Source organism: Peromyscus californicus, unplaced genomic scaffold (genome assembly GCF_007827085.1).
Source record: "Peromyscus californicus insignis strain IS unplaced genomic scaffold, ASM782708v3 Scaffold_5__1_contigs__length_169319896, whole genome shotgun sequence".
Lineage (NCBI taxonomy): Eukaryota > Metazoa > Chordata > Mammalia > Rodentia > Cricetidae > Peromyscus > Peromyscus californicus.
The window spans coordinates 100,034,725-100,054,359 of NW_026294573.1; the positions used below are offsets into that span (position 1 = coordinate 100,034,725).

A 19,635-nucleotide genomic window follows, 5' to 3' on the forward strand; every position below is an offset into this window, starting at 1 on the left:
TAAGTTTGCTTTCCCCATGTAATCTGTTACTAACATTTGGGTATGTGTCCTTCCTGGACTTTTTTTCTAGGAATGTGTAAGTTTGGTATTTTTCCAACAATAAACAGTAGAGCTTTGTAGACATTACCAGACTACAAGAGGGACTTTCCTAAACTCACAAAATACCACCTTGGTGTAATTCCTTAGGGCCCCATTAAGAGATCTAACGTTGTTATTTTGAGATAGGGTCTCATACAGCCCAGGCTGGCCAGAAACTGGCTGAAGTTAAGCTCTAACTCCTGTTCCTCCTGGTTTTACCTTTGGAATATTGGGATAACAGGTCTGTGTACTACCCCCCTGCCTGAAAGTGATACTGGGGAGCAATCCCTGGACCTCTGGTATGATAAGCTTGCACTCTAGCAACTCAGCCATACCCCAGAGGGAGCACACTGATGTCAGTGGAGAACTACTGAGGTGTCCAGCTCTTTCTTCTTTTTTACAAAGTCCACCTAAACTAAGAAACTTCAAGTCCGGAAGGCACATCCTGCTGCACTATCATAATAGTAACAGCTGTCAATAAAATCTGTCTAATGACTTCTTTGAATTTACAGCTAAGAATGAATTCCTACAACATTCTGTAAGAGCTGGGGATGATAAACCCGGACTCTGTTGGAAAGCACCTCCTCCCTTCTGAGGAGCAGTCCTACACAGTCCTAGGAACACAAGTCATACATCTGAAGCTTTGCAATGATTGTACCCAAGCTCCTCATCTCACAAAGGTGTGCCTAAGTTCCAGAGAACTGATGCAACCTGTCCACTTCTGAGTCTGAAAGGGAGCCAAGCCAGTACTGACAGTCCTCCTCATTCTTGACCAGTGTCTGTCACAGTACTCTGGGCTACATGGCTGAAGGAGGCATTCATTTCAACAGCAGGCATCTTATTTCACTTGGCACATCTAACAATGTTCAGACATGCCACTGACCACTGCAAATGTTTCATAGTTCTTTTAATACGCTCAAGAAAAGCAAACTATTCTATTTTTGTTTACTTGTTTATGAAAAAGAAAGAGTCTGAGAATTTTTCCTTACAGAAGAGTGACAAATTTCTGCCTCTAAGCAGACACAGTTGAGTATGGTGATATTTTATTTGTGCACCCCAATAAAGCTGGGGATCAGAGGAAAGCCAACCACTATACTAAACATAGAGGTCAGGCTGTGGTAGCACAGGCCCTTAATCCTATCATTCAAGAGGCAGAGATTCATCTGGATCTCTGTGAGTTCAAGGCCACACTGGGAACAGAGCCAGGCTGGTGGCACACACCTTTAATCCCAGCACTAGTTAACCATAGAGGTCTGTACAGACAGGAAATGATAGAGCTGAGCAGAAAGAGGAAGTAATAAAGCTAGGCGGAGAGAGGAAGTAAGATGGCAGGGCACAGAAAGGTATATAGGTGTTGAGTATACAGGAAGTAGCTCTCTCTTAGGCTGAGGATTTCCTTGTGGTAAGAACTTGTAGCTGTGGCTTGTTCTATCCCTCTGATCTTTCAGCTTTCACCCCAATATCTGGCTCCGTGTTTTTTATTAATAAGACCTTTTAAGATTCGTGTTACAGTGGAGCAAACAGCCTTGTATCAAAAGGAAACACTTACTTCACAGCTCTGCCATCTGTTTGGAATATTTGGCCTTAACTTCTGTTCACAAACTACTTTTCTCATTTCTTCAACTGATGGATCAGAAGGTACAAGATCATAATAAGGCAGCTGGTAGTCTTCATGAATTCCTGTATTGGTTAAGAAAAAAAATCCAATTTAACCAGCTACTGCCACATCACTGGAAGGATTACTTGAGAGGCTCATTACTGTGGTCTATCTCTACGTTGGGTAGGTGAAGTAAGGATCACAGCTTTATGTATCTCACTCACATCTGCATCAATAACCCACCACTTGAGTCATCACTGGGCCTGAAATTTTGTGAAGGATAGTGTTGCCAACTTGACAAAATCTAGAATCACCTGGGAGATAGACCTTTAGGCAAGCCTGTGAGGGTTTATTTTGACTAACAAAATCGACATTGGAGGATTCATTGTAATTACAGGCAGGACTACTTCCTGGGCAAGGGATCCTGGAGTGTATAAATAAAGAAAGCTGGGTGAGCATCAGCATGCACTCATTACTCTGCTGCATGGCTATGGATGTCATGTGACCAGCTTCCTCAAGCTCCTGCCACCGTGACTTCCCTCCATGACAGCTGTAACTTGGAACCGTGAGTCCTCCCTTAGACTGCCTTTGTTGGAGCACTGTATCACAGCAATAGAAAAGAAAGCAAGGCCACTTTCAACCCAGGGTGCTGTGATGACCAGGGTGACACTCTGACTAGAACTCCACCAGGCAGAAGATGAGACTTTACTGTGACTGCAGTCTCTCTCTGGATGCATGATATACTCTTTCTTATAAGGAGAAGTGAATCCCACAAATCCCTTCCCCTGCTTGGGCCTGTTAATAACATGTCCTATGCTATAGCACCAAACGTATTCTATCCCTCACTATCTCAAAACCTTCACATTCTAAGTCTCAACCCAGATTCCTAAGCCCAAGAGATAGTGTTTTGAGCAAACACTGACATATTAAGTTCTCGATCTAATATAAAACCAAAATTTAAAACAAACTAAATCTAAAAAGTACCCAATGTTAATGCAATTATCTTTATATGTATATGGATCCTCAACAATCAAGCTGGAGAAAACTACAGTCTTTAAAAAAAAAAAGATGTTGTAGCCAAGTCCATACTAAAAACTATTTCTCAGGTGGCCTTTCAAATAGCTGAATTCAAGATAACAAGGGGCAGGTTCTGACACTGTCTTAGACTAAACAGCAACAGAAGACACCGGATAAAGCTGTATATTGACAGGGTTTATCTTTTGTTCCTGTGGCATTCTCAGTGGTCACCCGTCAGACTACTAACTATAGAATTTCAGTCAAGAGGAAAGACAACTCTTGACTAACTTCTCATGACAAACTACTGGGGGAAGGAGAGAGATTTACCACCAATGGAACAGCGTCGAGCAATTTCCCAGAACACTAAGCCCATTGCATAGATGTCAGCACGTTTGAAGGATTCAAAATGTTTCATATTTATAGAGTCATCTAGAACTTCAGGGGCCATGTACCTAAAAAAGAAGTCAACATTTTAGTCGAATATATAGCACATTAGTTTTTAACTGTTTCATTCATTGTCTTTTCCTTCTGGGAAAAAACAGACACACAGGGTCTCACTATGAAGCCTTAGCTGGCTTGAAAAGTTACTATATAGACTAGGCTAGCTTAGAAATCCACCTGCCTCTGCCTCCTAAGTGTCCAGATTAAAGGTATACACTATCAAACCCAGTAAATTTCTTCTCTTTTTATTGTGGTTCTGCTGTTTTTAAAAAATGATTCGTACTTCCTATAAAAAAATTTCTCAAGTACATAAAGTACAAGGTGAAAAAAAAATCACCCTCTTACCATGAGTGTTAACACAAGGGTCATTCCTTTCAGACACCTCCTTATACAGACACACACATAAAATAACATAACTGAGATCATATCAGACTCAAGCAAAATATTAAGTCTCTAACCTGGTTTGCAAACTAATGAAGCTGACTAAATCCCATTAAGTGCTGAAATGGCAGTTCCATGCCATCTGCCTTCTGATCATTGTTTATCAAAGACACAATGAACAGCTGTGGCTGTTACAAATACCCCAATGTACATCACCCTCATGTACTATTTAGAGACCACATATTTTAATCTGAAAGCCTTTTCACCCAAACAGTAAAAAACAGGAAAGAAGAAAGGAACAAACGAAAAGATAAAAGGAATGTCAGTCATGCTGATGCTACATTACCAATTACTGGGTTTTGAAGTTCCTTCCTTCCTTTCTTCCTTTCTCTCTCTCTCTCTCTCTCTCTCTCTCTCTCTCTCTCTCTCTCTCTCTCTCTCTCTCTCTCTCTCTTTCTTTTTTTAAGTTTTTAGAGACAGGGTTTCTCTGTGTAACCCTGGCTGTCCTGCTGCTCTGTAGACCAGGCTGGCCTGGAACTCAAAGATCTATCTGCTTCTGCCTTCCAAGTACAGGAAATAAAGTTGTGTACCACCACTGCCTGGCTCTGCTATGAAGTTTCTAAAATTCTGCTTCAGTTACATGTCCTACAGACCACTACCGAGGCTTACTCAGCCAGTCAAGAATTTTGCCAAGTCCCCATGGAACCCAGAAATTGTAATTACAATTTAGATAAACTAAAGCTGCTGGTTTTCTCCAAGTTCAAGGAATTAGTTTTGAAGAAATGTTGTAAAGTGATGTTTAAACACAGTAAGGCTTTGAGTCCATCTCAGCTTGTCAGCCACATTACTTAAGCAACAAGGCGGTTTTTTCATCTGAATTAATAGTGACAATGCCTATCTATGGAGGTTCTTTTGAAAATGCATGAATGTGACAAATATTAATAAAAGTGTATTAGGCACTTCATCAAATACCTGGAACACAAAACTGCTCCTAAGCTTCTTGCAATCCAATGGAATACGCAGACCCAGACACATAAGTGGACAGTTAGAACATAATGTGAGAATAGTTACAGTAGGTGCCTCTGATAGTCATTCATCATTGTGCTGTGCCAGGCACATATAAGGGTTCTGAGGACCAGAAAAGGCTTCCTTGAGACAGGAGGAATATTAAGGAAACAATAAGGGATGTATGAGTTAAGGACAGCATACACAAAAGTTCTAAGGAAGAAAGACAACAGTAAATACAAAAAGAGGCTTGCTATAGAACAGAAACTATGGCAGCTATAGACTACCATTAGTTATTATTTGTGGTGGTTTGAATGAAAATGACCCCCATAGGGAGTGGCACTATTAGTAGGTGTGGTCTTGTTGGAGGAAGTATGTCACTATGAAGGTGGGCTTTGAGGTTTCATATATGCTCAAGCCCAGTAAAAAGACTGCTTATTGATGCCTGCATATCAAGATGCAAAACTCTTAGCTCCTTCTCTAGCACCATGTCTGCCTGTACACCACTATGTCCCATCATGATGATAATGTACTGATCCTCTGAACTGTAACTGAGCCATCACAATTAAATATTTTCCTTTAGAAGAGTTTCTGTGGTCACAGTGTGTCTTCATAGCAATAGAAACCTTAACTAAGACATTATTGTTCTTAGAACTAACCTAGTTAAGTTAATGATAATACTTTCTGGAAGGGCTGCTCTATCAATAGGCTCGTTTTCAAGTTAGGTAACTAGGCTTCAAAGTAGCAAAGACTCTAGAAGCCTGTGAACAGTCTAATAAAGGACCAAGTTTGAGTTGAGACACATATATAAAATAGGAAAGAGGGCCGGGCGGTGGTGGCGCACGCCTTTAATCCCAGCACTTGGGAGGCAGAGCCAGGCGGATCTCTGTGAGTTCGAGGCCAGTCTGGGCTACCAAGTGAGTTCCAGGAGAGGCGCAAAGCTACACAGAGAAACCCTGTCTCGAAAAACCAAAAAAAAAAAAAAAAAAAAAAAAAAAAATAGGAAAGAGAAGAAGTTGACATAAGGCATTATTAAAACCATTTGTTCCCTAAGTGTACCTTTTAGTGCCTACTCTGTGGTTTGGAGCAATATCAATTGTATCTGTGGCAGAATCGTGTCTCACTGCCAATCCCAAGTCTGCAATACAGCAGGTTCCATTCTTCTTCACCAAGATATTCTTTGATTTCAAATCTCTGTGAGCAATAGCTGGCTTTCCTATTGGAAACCAAAAGTTAGACATTACTGCTTAACAAGTGACACCAGTCACAATTCACTTTAGGTCCCCAAGCTTCACCTGTCCCATTGTGAAGGCACTTGAGTTACACCACCTATAACAACTACGCTACTACTAACCCCAGTGAATCACTGTGCCAAAAGGGATAAAGTTCTGTTTAAATCTTCAGACAACATAAATCTAAGAACTAAAAAACTAAGGGGAAAAAATTGTTTGTTGATCTCTAAGTAAATTTCCAGATTTCTGAGATTTTTCATTGGAAAAACACTCAAATTTTTTAAAGCTACATATTTCCAGTTAGGTTTCGAGTAGTTCTGAATATGTATTACATTCACTGGAACTTAAGTTTAAATAACAGAAACTATAGAAAGTGTTACCTTGGGTACCAACAATCTCCATGTGAAGATGGGCTAGACCGCTTGCCGTGGACAGAGCCAGTTTGATCATCCCTTCCACTGTAACAGTGTATCTATTCAAGTAATCAAAAAGGGATCCATGCTCGTGGTAATCCGACACCAGCCACAGCTGAGTCCAGGTGCCATTGTCTGCAAATCAGACATACATTTCAGTTGGGCTGCAGAGCACTTACAGTCTACTCAAGCTGTTACCACTTTTCACTATCAATCTTGATCACACAACTGCAACATAATGTCACCTTAAGTTTGCATGAATTCCTTTCACATTCATATATTCAGTCTTTCTACACTTTTATGTGCATATACTTCAGACCCTCGGAGTGTATCCCCTATTCTTGAGATTAAAGCAAGGATAAATAACTCATTTAAGAAAAAAGGAATCATGTTGATTTCTTCATCCTACAGAGAAGCAGAGCTGGGACTCCTCAATGCCTAGGAAGGTACCTGGGTCTGATCAGTTAGTGTTCCATGTTTCTTTTGGAGGGGGAAGGAGGGCAGCAAGGAGTGGGATGAGAAACATCCAGGGAGCCCATGCAGCACGGCCTCAGTGTGGATGTCAGAGCATGTGACAAAACTGAAGTGAGCGTTGTGAAAACTGACAAGCTTTAGCGACAGACTGTACAGTTCTCAAAGACGCCAGACAAGCTGATTATAATTCCAATGTTGCTACCTCAGATAAACAAAAATAGTGGTACCTTTGATGCTCAGACAGCAACTGAAGTGTCAGAGAAGAAAGGTGAAAAGACTAAGACTAAGTCTCATTTTACACAAGGTGATTTGGAACCTAAACAACTTGGAATGTGGGTGCTGTGAGTTCCTTGGTAAGCTGATACATGCATCTGAAATGTGTTTTCCCAAAGGAGTAACAGTAAGGATGCTAAATAGCATTTAACTTAGAAGTAGATGGGAAAAACAAGAGATAACACAATCCAGTAAAAGATATACCCTTAAGTCATATACTGGCTAGTTTTATGTCAACCTGACATAAGCTAGAGTCATTTGAGAAGAAGGAATCTCAACTGAGAAAAAGTCCCTACTAAGTTGGTTTGTGGATGAGCCTGATGAACAATGGGGCTGGGGCTGGGGGGAGGGGGAATGAGGCACTCACTATGGGCAGTGCCACCCCTAGGCTTGTGGTCCTGAGTGCTAAAAGAAAGCAGGATGAGCCAGCCATGGGTAGCAAGCCAGTTAAAAAAAAAAGCATTCCTCCATGGCCTCTGTTTCATTTCCTGCCTCCAGTTTCTGCTCCGACTTCCTTTCATGTGGCCTGTGATTGTGATAGGTAAGCTTAAATAAACCCTTATGTCCCCAGTTTGGTTTGGTCATGGTGCTTTACCACAGCAATAGAAAACGTAACTAAAACAAGTCATACTGACCCAGGCAGGAATCCAGGGTCTGTATGCTATTGACTACATGGCCTTGGACAAGTTTCTCAATGGACTTGTGCTTCTTTTATACAACAAGAACAACTTACTTTGAAGACTCTTTAGATGTTAAAAGAGAATACAGAACTAGATTTCTTTTTAAAGTAGGTAATACAATGTTTGGCACATGAAAACTTAAGATGTGCTGATCTCTACTAGCCATAAACAAAAGGAAAAAAAAAACATAAAATAAGATCTGCATCTTTTAGGTTGTGGCACACACCTTTAATTTCAGCACTTAGGAGGCAGAGGCAGGTTTATCTCTGAGTTGGAGGCCAGTCTGGTCTACAGACTGAGTTCCAGAACAACCAGGGTTATACAGAGATCCTGTCTTGAAACAACAACGACAACAACAAAAAAACAACAAAGAGAGGAGGAGGGGGAAAGAGGGGGAGAGAGAGAGAGACAGAGAGAGACAGAGAGACAGAGACAGAGAGACAGAGAGGGAAGATGAGATCAAAAAAGAAGATGGAACTACAGAATCTGGATTCCTTTATTTTTAATTGTATTTTATGCTTGGGCGTTTTGCTTGCATGTATGGCTGTTTACCACTTGTGTGCCTAGTGTTCACGGAGGCCAGAAAAGGGTATCAGATCCCCTGGAACTGGAGTTACAGACAGCTGTGAGCTACCATGTGGGTGCCAGTTTAACCTGGGCTCTGAGCCATCTCTTTAGCCCCATGCAAAGTAGTTCTTGGTACTTCCAAAAAGAACTTAAGAGGTTAGTGATACTAGTTTTTTTTCTTCTCTTTTTTCCTTTTTAAAAAACCATTCTTCCTGCATTTCCGAAAGTCTTTTTCTTGGTATGGGTACATCACTAGCTCATGTGCATGTCTGCTAACCATAACTGTGTTCTCAAAGGCTCAAAAACACAACAGATAGAGAACATGGCAGGAAGGGAGATTTCCTGAGGTATCCAACCACGGAAGAAGAGGGAAGAGGCTATACATACAAAGAGCTGTCCAAGAGGCCAGAGAGATGACTCAACAGTTAAGAACACATACAGCTCTTAAGGAGATCAGAGTTCAGCTCCCAGCACCCTGTTGGGCAGCTCACAACTACCTGTAACTCCAGCCCCAGGAGAACCTATGTGTCTGGCCTTCTTGGGCACCTGTACTCAAGCACACATACCTACACACAGATACACTCACATACATAATTTAAAATAAATCTTTTTATTTTGTTGTTTAAGACCAGCCTAGGCAAAATTAACCAAATCAAGAGGATGAAGATAAAGAAAAAGAGACCTGGGGTAGATAAAGAAAAAGAGAACTGGGGTAGGAAGTCTTGGTTCTGCCCATTAACACCTCATCAAGAAAAAAGGGATGGGACAAAGTCAGTAGGGTCAGTCAGTTCCCACTGTGACCACTAGATGACAGCATCCACTTGATTGCTGCTTCAACAAATGGCACTTCAGGGCACAACAGGTTCAGGGGTTTGCACCTGTGTGTTGTAACCCGGACCATGCCTCATGGAAGCCTGTAAGAGGTTTAAGCTTCAAGTGCAAACGAGAGGATAGTAGAATTTGAAATCACAAATCTGGGTAAGTCCTTTAAGGAAACAATCACTGTTTGTAGAATGAGAGCCTTCTTACAAATCAGCCAGAAGAGTAAGCTTGAGAAAACAAGCAACTAGTAAAAAATAAAGAGTAGGCTGGTATTGACACACACTGTAATCTCAGCATTGATGATGGAGTGAGGAAGATCATGAGTTCAAAGCCAGCTGCAGCAACCTTAAAACACTAAAGAAAATATAAACAAAAACTATAAAAATACAATAAACATGTGGTCTCGAGAATTGGGTGAGGGAACTAAACGGTCAAAACAGAAGCAAGTGAGACCAAGGGCAGTCAAACCGTCATCACTACTTTAGTTTCCTTCTCTCTTTTTCAATGCAATACTGGATTGTTAGGAGCCACGATAATCGTGGCCTACTATCCATTACTGCTCCTACCACAATCGAGCGCCATAAGCCTCATGATGTGAGAGCCTAAGAAGTGGACAACACGGCTAGTGAGTGTTTTAGGAAAACCAAGCAGACTGGGCCCTGTAGTGTAATCTTAACTGTAACTTGACTGTAATTTAGGACGCTTCAGAGACAAGCCTCAAGGTGTGTCTGTGAGGGTGGTTCCAGAGAGGTTTAAATGAGGCGAGGAAAGCCACCCTCAATACAGACAGCACTACTCCATGGCTGCAGCAGAGGACACAGGGCCGGGCACCACCCTCTACTTCCGTGTGCAGAGGTGACGACACCACCACCATCGCCCTCACGCTGCTGTCACCATGCCTTCCCTCAGGAACCAAAAGAAATCCTTCCTTTCTAAAGTTGCTCCTGCCAGGTATTTTGTCCCAATAGTGACATAAGTGAACTAATACAGTCTCTAAATTTAATGAATGGTAAAATAAACTAAAAAAATAGAGACACAAAAAATTGTAAAACCCCTCATGCGACCACCTGACACTAGAAAAAGAGAAGGACAGCCTCCTTCAGGTCTCACCAAGACCTGTGTCTCACCAAGACTGTTGTGGGGTCTACAAAGTGAGTTCCAGGACAGGCTCCAAAAGCTACACAGAGAAACCCTGTCTTGAAAAAAACAAAAACAAAAACAAAAAAGGAAAGCAGAAAATACATTAGATTTGGGGCTAGGACAGCAAAAACTGGGTCACAATGTAAGTCCCCAACAGATGTTGGAGGAGGAATTGTGGCATAAAGGTACTAACGGAAGCTATGAAGCAGAAGCGGGGTCTAAGGTCACTGCTGGCAGTCACCCCTCATTCTGACTCCACAGATGCAGCTTCCTTGCTTCTTGAGCATGTGCCCTGACCCCATCTCACACCTGCACTACATTATCTGCAGTGTTCATGGGGCTCCAGTAGCAAGGCAATTTGAGAGAAACCACTTTGGTTTACCCGAGCCTCTTTACAGTACTGAGGAATTATTTAACCCCTGCCAGGTCACAACAGAATACACTGACAAATTATTTTTACTTTCCTCAAAAACAAGGCCATGTGGATGGAGATACAGCAGAGTTGTAAAGCACTTGTCTAGCATGTAGAAACCATAGGAACAACAGGACTGAGTGAGGGAAGCTGGTCTATACTGAGATGACCTACTAATCCCAGCACTCTGTGTGTGTGTGCGCGTGCGTGCACGCCGGTCTATATGGAAATATCCTACTAACTCTAGTACTGGGCAGGGGTGGAGAGGTAGGGATAGACAGATGGACTGACCTATACTGAGATGTTCTACCAACCACAGCATTGGGTGTGTGTGTGTGAGGGGACTGGTCTACACTGAGATGTCTTACTGATCTCACCTCAAATCCTAAATAACCAGTTTATAGTTTTTCCCCTTCTATCTTATGACTATACTCAACTAACGGTCAGGTTTAAAATAACAGAAGTATACAGCATTTTTATATTTTTTTTCTATTTTATAAATCAATAAAAGATTTAGAAATATATTGTCATGGGCCTATAAGATGGCTGCCAATCCAATGCTGATGACTTGAGTTCAATCCCTGGAACCCACATGGTAGAAGGAAAAGACTATAACAAGCTGTCCTCTAACTTCCTTATATGTGCACAGTGGCACACAAAATAAATATTTAAAATATAGTGTCATGAAGAAAATCTTAAAAATGTCCTATTTCTAAAAGATTCTATTTGACCTAATCAATCTTACCTTTATAAAAAATATCTGTTCGGGCAGTGGTGGCGCACACCTTAATCCCAGCACTCGGGAGGCAGGGGCAGGAAGATCGAGTGAGTTCGAGGCCAGCCTGGTCTACAGAGTGAGTTCCAGGACAGCCAGGGCTACACAGAGAAACCCTGTCTCGGAAAAATAAGCAAATCTGTTTCTCACCAAATCCGATGGTGTTTAGTAATCATCTCTGTAAAAATAAAGCTCTTCTTTCTAGACTTTGTTATATTCCACTAGAAGTAAAGACATGGGGCTGAGAAGATGGCTCAATTGGTGGCATGCCTGAGGATCTAAGTTCAGACTCCCAGCATCCATGTAAACTCCAGATGTGGTGATGCACACCTGTAATCCTAGTGCTGGGAAGGTTGATGGATCCCTGAGATTTCTAGCAAATCAGTCTGGACAAACAGACATGTTCCAGGTTCACTGAGACATCATCTCAAAAATTAGGTGGACAGTGATTGTTAGAGATACTCAACATCATCCACACTCATGCACCCCTGCATAAGCGCATGTGTGTACACACGTGCACATACACACACACACACACACACGAGAAAGGAAACATCAGTGACCTTTGTTGTCTGCTGCTATAAATCCTAGGATGTTTTCATGGCGTAACATCACAGTCTGATAAATCTCTGCCTCTCGGAACCACGAACGTTCTTCCCTAGAGGAGAATATCTTCACAGCAACTTCTTCTCCCCGCCACTTGCCTCGCCAAACTTCTCCAAACCGACCTTTGCCAATGCTTTCTTGTAACACGATGGTCCTGGCAATTGTTCTCTGAACAAGCAATGGCAAACCTACATACAAAAATAAGTACAGCATAAATCATCAGCAGTCCACATCTCACACCTGACAGACAGCAGGCAGTGCAAATGCAGAGGCAGGTACTGCTCTTTAAGGCTTGCTTTATTGGAAAAAGATGACATTTGCCTCCCCCAACCCCGAACAATGAAAAGGGAAAAACCAATAGTAAATATAGTAAAAGAATCCAGAGACAACTGCCTAGAGATTTGGGGAAGTAAGCTGAACTTTCCTTTAACGGATAGGGGAAAGAAGAGAGAAGGAAGAAAGTGGTTACACAGGAGTATCCAGCAAAGGCAGATAAAGAAATAAACAAGGTATCTTTTGGGTACCAGTCTCATTCATGAGAGAGGATATTAATGAAAGTGGAAGAAAAGATAAGCTGTCACCAGAAGATAAACAGTTTAAAATCTAGTAGCTGCTTCACTTATAGGAGGAGAAAAAGAACATGAACACAACAAACAGAAGTAAATTCTGACCTAACTTTTATTAAATCATTAAAAAATGCCACAGAATCCATTTCAAGGCAAGGAATGTACTCGCTAGAACCTGGCTACCTACCTGAACTAGTATGTGAAAGAAATGCACTGGTTCTCAACCTTCCTAATGCTGCAACCCTTTAATACAGTTCCTCATGTTGTAGGGATGGACCCCCAACATAAAATTATTTTCATGGCTACTTCGTAACTATAGTTTTGCTACTATTATAAAACGTAATGTAAATATTTGTGTTTTCCGATGGTCTTTGGCAACCCCAGTGAAAGAGGTCACAACCCACACGTTGAGAACCACTGATAAAAAGTAACTTACTCCAGCAAGGCACTTGTATTTTTTAAATTAGTTAACATTGTCTTATTCTAAAGTATGTGTTTTTAAAACAATTATACTTCACTTAGTGACTTACAACAATTTAGTATTTATAACAATTAAGAGTTTTTATATTTGGGTCAATAATTTATCATCTCTCACTCATCCACTAAGAAGTTGTCATTTTATTTTAGTTTTTACTTTGTTTTATTGTGTGTATGTACATGAGAGTGTGCAGTGTGTGTTTATGTGTATATTAGGTACATGTGTGTATGCATGTACGTGAGGGCCAAAACCCAACCTTCTTAGGCACCAGCTACCTTAGTTTTTGAATGTTTCTCACATTGGGGTTGACCAAACAGACTAGGTTGACTGCCCTCCTCACTGCCAGAATTACAAGGGTTTGTGTCACCATGCTGGTGTTTTACCATGGATTCTGGGGGGTTGAATTTGGGTCCCAATGCTTATACAGAAAGTAGTTTACCAACCCTAGGAACTGTCATTTTAAATTACACTAACACTAACAAGTAAAATACCAATGTGCATTATGTTCTATATTAATACTTACTTGTATAATTTATAGACACACAAAATGTGTGTCACTCATAATCTACACTCACAAGCTAGTGTGGTGGTTTGAATAAGAACGGCCCACATAGGCTCATGTATTTGAATATTTGGTCTCAGTTGATGGAACTGTTTGGGAGGATTAAGAGGTGTGGCCTTGTTGCAAGAGGTGTATCACTACAGGTGAGGGAGCTTTGAGGACTTCAGTGATGCCATTCCCAGTTAGCTCTCTCTGCCTCTGCTTGTGAATCAAGATGTAAGCTCTTAGCTACTGCTCTAGCACCATGCTTATCTGCCTGTTGCCATGCTCTCTACCATGATGGTCATGGACTCTTAACTCTCTCAAACTGTGAGCCTCAAATTCAATGCTTTACTGTTTAAATTGCCTTGGTCATGGTGTCTTAACTAGAAAAGCACTAGAAAAGTAACTAAGACAGTTACTTATTAACTAGATAAACAAAGTGACAGTAAAAGGAAGCCACTCCCTTTCTGGCTTCTTAACTTGAAATACCCAGGAATCCAAATACTATAGCCCACAGCAGGCAGAAACTTTTTTCCACCTTTCCTCACATGGTTTTCCCTCTTGCTAACCAACTCTCTCCACTCCTACAAAGCAGTTAGCGGTCCTATTAGAAAGCAGTGCTTTTGTGTACAAGAGACTAGTAGTTAAAAACAGGTCCATAAGGAGCTAGAGAGAAGGCTCCATGGCTGCAGAGGAGCTGAGTTCAGTTCCCAGAACCCACATAGTGGCTCACAATCAACTGTGACTGTAGTTCCAGAGGCTCTGATACTGTCTTCTAACCTCCAAGAGTACCAGGCATGTACATGGTGCATATAAACATGCAGACAAAAACTCATACACATACAAACACTTTTAAATCTCTTAAAAGGACTATTTTTAAAAAACAACAACCAAAAATAGATCCATATGGAAAATTCTTATTTAAATCAAGGCACGCTTTTGCACTATAAACAATCAATTCCCAGTTATTTTATATGGTTTAGTCTAAATACTGACTTACTAAATTTTCTTAAAACTTTGTACAGGACCACAAATTCTATCAAAAGTATCCTAAGGGCAGGTCAGATGGTTCAGTGAGTAAAGAGGCTTTCTGCCAATCCTGATGACCTGAGCTGGATCCTCAGGGAGCCACATGGTAGGAGAGAGTGACTCCCTCAAGTCAACTTCTGACCTCCACATGCACACAGTGCCACACATGCAGGAACACACACATACAATAACATATGGTTTGTTAAAAATAACAAATGACAAGTAAAAATTAAAAACCATTTCTCTACAAAAGCATCTTAAAGAGTTCATTTCAGGGGCTGGAGAAAATGGCTCAATGATTAAGGTAACACTTGCTACTCTTTCAGAGGACTTGAGTTCAGTTCTCAATACCCATCCATGTCAAGGTGGGTGTTCCCAACACTTATCACCACCTCTAACTTCAGCTCCAGGGAACCTGATGCCCTCTTTTGGTCTCTAAGAGCACTATACACACATAGCATTCATGCACATATACACAAATGCTCGAGTACGCGTGCATGCACACACACACATAAAAATATGAACTACTCTGAGAAAAAGAGCAGGGCCATAAAAGAGCTCATTTCAGGAGATGAATCTGGAAGGCAAGTGATAAGCAAAAAGCAAGCCAAGCCAGGTATGGCAGTCCAGGCCTATAATCCCAGCATTTGGTAGGCTGACAGGAAGACTGCTGGCCTGAGCCTCAGAGAACCTACCTAAAAGAAGGGAGGGAGGGAGAGAGGGAGGGAGGGAGGAATTAAAACAAGCATAAATAGGAAGTCTGAAGAAGCCTGACAAAGACACAGACACAGTAACGATTAATTAAGGCTAACTGGACAAGCAGAAATTGTGTCTTCTCTTTCTAGATACAAAATGAGAACAAATTTAGATTCTTCATATTATTTATATTGGGTTTAACCCATATGAGTACTTGAGCTTTTTTTTTTTTTAAGATGTAACAATTCCCTTATAGAAATAAACAAGCCAGGCTAGCAAGATACCTCAGTGAGTAAGGGAGCTTGCTATGAAGCTTAAGGACCTGAGTTCTATCCTGGTTCTCACAAGGAGGAAGGAGAAAACTGACTTCTAACCTCTACATGCACATAATGTCATGTGTTGTGTGCATACAAAGAAACATACATACAATAATAATAAATGTAATAAAACCTTATTTTTTTAAAAATAAAAAAGCAAGCCTAACATAGATCTCTACATTCTGTTTTAATCTCCCCTACCTTTAAAACTGCTTGAGAGGAAATGTCAACGTGAAGCTTCACATGCATTCAATAATGGAAGTTAGGCCTTAACAACCATGTGTTCAAGATCACACACCTGCACAAGCCCTAAGGACTTTGGACTAAGAGACTGCCATACTTGACAATCTAATTGCAGCTCAAATACAAGAACAGGTATGACTTGTGACTAAAATTAGCAAGAGCGAGTAGGTTATCTTCAAATTTAGAGGTACTGTAACTTAGGTCCTCAGTCTTCCAGTTCTGAAAATTAAAAGTACCTTTCCAAGGTAGAACTAGAACTTTCCCTCCAATATACTCATAGTACTAATTAAAACAAAGGGCATTCAAATCCAAGGTACATTCACTTTAACTTTTTCCTCAATGAGTGAGAGAATTTTCAGGGAATTATGAATAGACAGGACATAGTCACGGGTATGAGTCCTACACACAAAGTGGCATTAAAGCTTTAATATGAACACAGGGAAAAAGACTGCCTTTCTGGAGTTCAGAGAGGATTCTGCACACTGTAAACTACGATAGACAAGGAGATCCTAAACAAAGCTTTTTTTTTTCCTTGCACAGTGCAGAAAAAGCCCTATGTGAGTGTTCTTTAGTATGTTTTCAATTAAAACCAATCCCCATCATCTGGACATAACTCAATGTATTAAGTCTTCACACACTCTCTCTCTCTCTCTCTCTCTCTCACACACACACACACACACACACACACACACACACACACACACACACACACACCTTGTCTCATTTGGACTTCACAGCAATCCAATGACTTGCACTGCTCATTGCTTTGACTTTAATGATGGAATAACTCAAGCACGAGACAGCAGCTGCACAGTCACAGAGCTAGCAAATGATGGAGAGGTCTGGAGTGGGGGAGGGGGGCAGGAAGCTCTCAGACAAGAGAACAACTCCTGATGGCCCCAGATAGACAAGGGAAGTAGAAAGACAAAGAGTAAGTCCATCCTCCAATTAACACAGCTACATTGCAAAGGCAAATAAATAGACCTCTGTTAGAAATCAGCTGTCGGCCAGGCGGTGGTGTGCATGCCTTTAATCCCAGCACTTGGGAGCAGAGCCAGGCGGATCTCTGTGAGTTCGAGGCCAGCCTGGTCTACAGAGCGAGGTCCAGGACAGGCATTAAAACTACATAGAGAAACTCTGTCTCAAAAAAAAACAAAAAAAAGAAAAAAAGAAAGAAAGAAATCAGCTGTCATCTACATAGCAATGTCTTGAATCCTTTCAGTGGGCTTGTGACTGTGAGCTGTTGTAATTTCCCTGGATGTAACTTCAGCAACACGAGAACAGATCCAAGGAACTAATTAATAGTCTGGAATCACCCTAGTTTTCTGCAACTTTTGTCTCCTACTTATCATGGACCAGGATCCCTTGTGAGGAGACTTTTCTTTAAGAACCATTTGCATTAACTCACAATCAATGGAGAAACCAGGAAAGTCCTAACATACTTTTTGTCTACTTCTCCTTCCCAAAGTGTGTCATATCTCCAGTACTCCAGATGTTCTAGCCCAGTCCAACCTCTCACCACCTCACTCTCATATGGGACTAACTAAGGAGTCCCTATGGCTGCTTGGGAGCTTTGTGTACAAGCTGTCATGTGTTCTAGCAGTCAGAAAAAGAACACACTACTGAATGAATATTCATTGCCACATTTTTACCAAAGGCTTCAGGTCATAGTAGAATCAGGTTCTTCAAATACTTAATGAGTGAGCAGGCATTCATATACACCATTATGTATTAATTTCCTTAAAGTAAAGACATCTATTATTACATGTGTTCCGAGCATTAATGTGGTTTTTGAGCTTCAGAACTACACTATTCCTCAGTCACAACTCCTACTTCAACATTTTTTTAAAGTATCATTTCTTTTAAAATCAGCCAGATTTTTGTTTCCAAATCTTCATTATGGCCACAAATTTAGTCCTTATTTGAAACTGATCAATAGTTTTCAAATGATAGTATGCCACATTCAAGACCTCAGTAAAAAAAATTTTAAGCATTTTTACCAAAAGTATCTGTTCTATATTTCTATAAGGAAACAGAAGCCCAAAGAGGAAATAGATTGACCAAAATCAGAGCTTGTGTCAGAATCTAGACCTGTTGATTACTAGCCACACATACACTAGCCACACATTCCAAATCTGTAAAGCAGACACACTTCCCTTAGTCTTCTTCCAAACTACAGGCAAGATAAAACAAAACATAATTCCCTTTGGTTTAAAAGTAAAATACTATTATGCAAAAATCTATCTCAGGATGATTCTGGCAATCAGCCAGTTTATTTCTGAGTTCACAAAAATCAACAAACAAAACTAAGAAAAGCTAACATCATAGTCCATTCACTAATAGAATTATTATTTTTAAATTTTCTTTAAATGTAAAAAGTTACTAAAATGCGATAGTTTAATTTTTTTTTTTTTTTTTTTTTTTTTTGGTTTTTCGAGACAGGGTTTCTCTGTGTAGCTTTGCGCCTTTCCTGGAACTCACTTGGTAGCCCAGGCTGGCCTCGAACTCACAGAGATCCGCCTGGCTCTGCCTCCCGAGTGCTGGGATTAAAGGCATGCGCCACCACCGCCCGGCCGCGATAGTTTAATTTTAAAAATAGACAATAAACTGGACTGTCCACTGACTCAGTGGATGAAGGTACTTGCCACTAAGCCTGAAACCTGAGTTTGTTCCCCAGGATCCACATGGTGGAGGAGAGGCCTAAATCCTACAAGCTGTCCTCTGACCTCCACATGTACACCGTGGCTAGCAGGCAGGCAGGTGCACACACGCAACACACACACACACACACACACACACACACACACACACACACACACACACAATTTTGCGTTAAAGTAACAATTTCATACCATTAAAATGGCAAATAGCCTTCCAAATTCCAGGCAAACAGTCCCAGAACTGCAAAATGGTAACTGCATCTCTTAATGGCAGCTCTATCTTTATAAAAATGGTGTCCTAGCTGGGTAGTGGTGGTGCAGGCTTTTAATCTCAGCACTTGGGTAGGGCAGGCAAATTTGTGAGTTCGAGGTCAGTTTGGTCTATAGAAAGAGTTCCAAGACCAGCCAAAACTATACAGAGAAACTTTGTCTCAAAAAAAACCCAAAATCAAACAAACGAACAAACAAAAAGTGTCCTACTTTCTACCTCCCAAGCTCAGAAAAGCCAAGTATCATTCTATAGGAGAGGATGCTCTGAAGTTTGTACAACTGTGTAAGGACTTACTTGTTTCAGTGGGAAAAGAAATCTCCAACTTACCTACACTAAACTATGTAGTCAGACAGACACCAAGTTCAACAACCTTCATTAGGCTGCAATCTAGAACAGCATTCACACTATCTCAAAGTTTTAACATATTAAGCCAAATGCCCCAACCAGCTAATTAAATAAATTGGCCAAAGTGATTTATTAAGATTTCTTAAGAAAAGGTAAACATTGACATCACCTGATCCAGATCCTGATGTTGTCATATCATAAATTAAATCTTTTAAGGTGGTGCCCTCTGAAATGAAGGGGCGATCTAGGGATGGATCTTCTTCATTTGGCACTCGATGATGAATGACAGTGCGGTTGTGGCAGATATAGACCATCAGCATAAGTGCAATGCAGACGAAGCAGACTGGACCAGCAATGACAGCGGCCAGCTCCACAGGACCGAGGCCAGGGGACTGCTTTTCTGAAAAAGGTCCTCAAATGAAACAAACATCAACAAGAACAAAAACACTGTAGGTGGTACCCACATTTTCCAACCCTCCATATTTTCCCAAGTGTTCACTGCTATCACTTAGTCCTAGAGCCTCGTCACACAGGGCTCAAGGCCAGAACAAGCTCCCCATTCCGTCCTCTCTC

The 19,635-nt window shown here is 41.0% G+C and overlaps 1 protein-coding gene across 3 annotated transcripts in view; it reads right to left on the bottom strand.

Annotated features, from left to right (window-relative positions):
- Positions 1-19,635, bottom strand: part of Tgfbr1 (transforming growth factor beta receptor 1) — a 63,877-nt gene that overhangs the window by 6,788 nt on the left and 37,454 nt on the right. For 2 of the 3 annotated variants that reach the window (XM_052716756.1, XM_052716759.1), the window contains exons 3-8: positions 19,232-19,474; positions 11,871-12,101; positions 6,132-6,299; positions 5,579-5,735; positions 3,020-3,144; positions 1,628-1,758 (exon numbers count right to left, since the gene is read on the bottom strand). In XM_052716756.1, coding sequence (XP_052572716.1) covers positions 1,628-1,758; positions 3,020-3,144; positions 5,579-5,735; positions 6,132-6,299; positions 11,871-12,101; positions 19,232-19,474 — 1,055 coding nt within the window. The remainder of the gene's footprint in view (positions 1-1,627; positions 1,759-3,019; positions 3,145-5,578; positions 5,736-6,131; positions 6,300-11,870; positions 12,102-19,231; positions 19,475-19,635) is intronic. The other variant, XM_052716757.1, reaches the window with a different exon arrangement.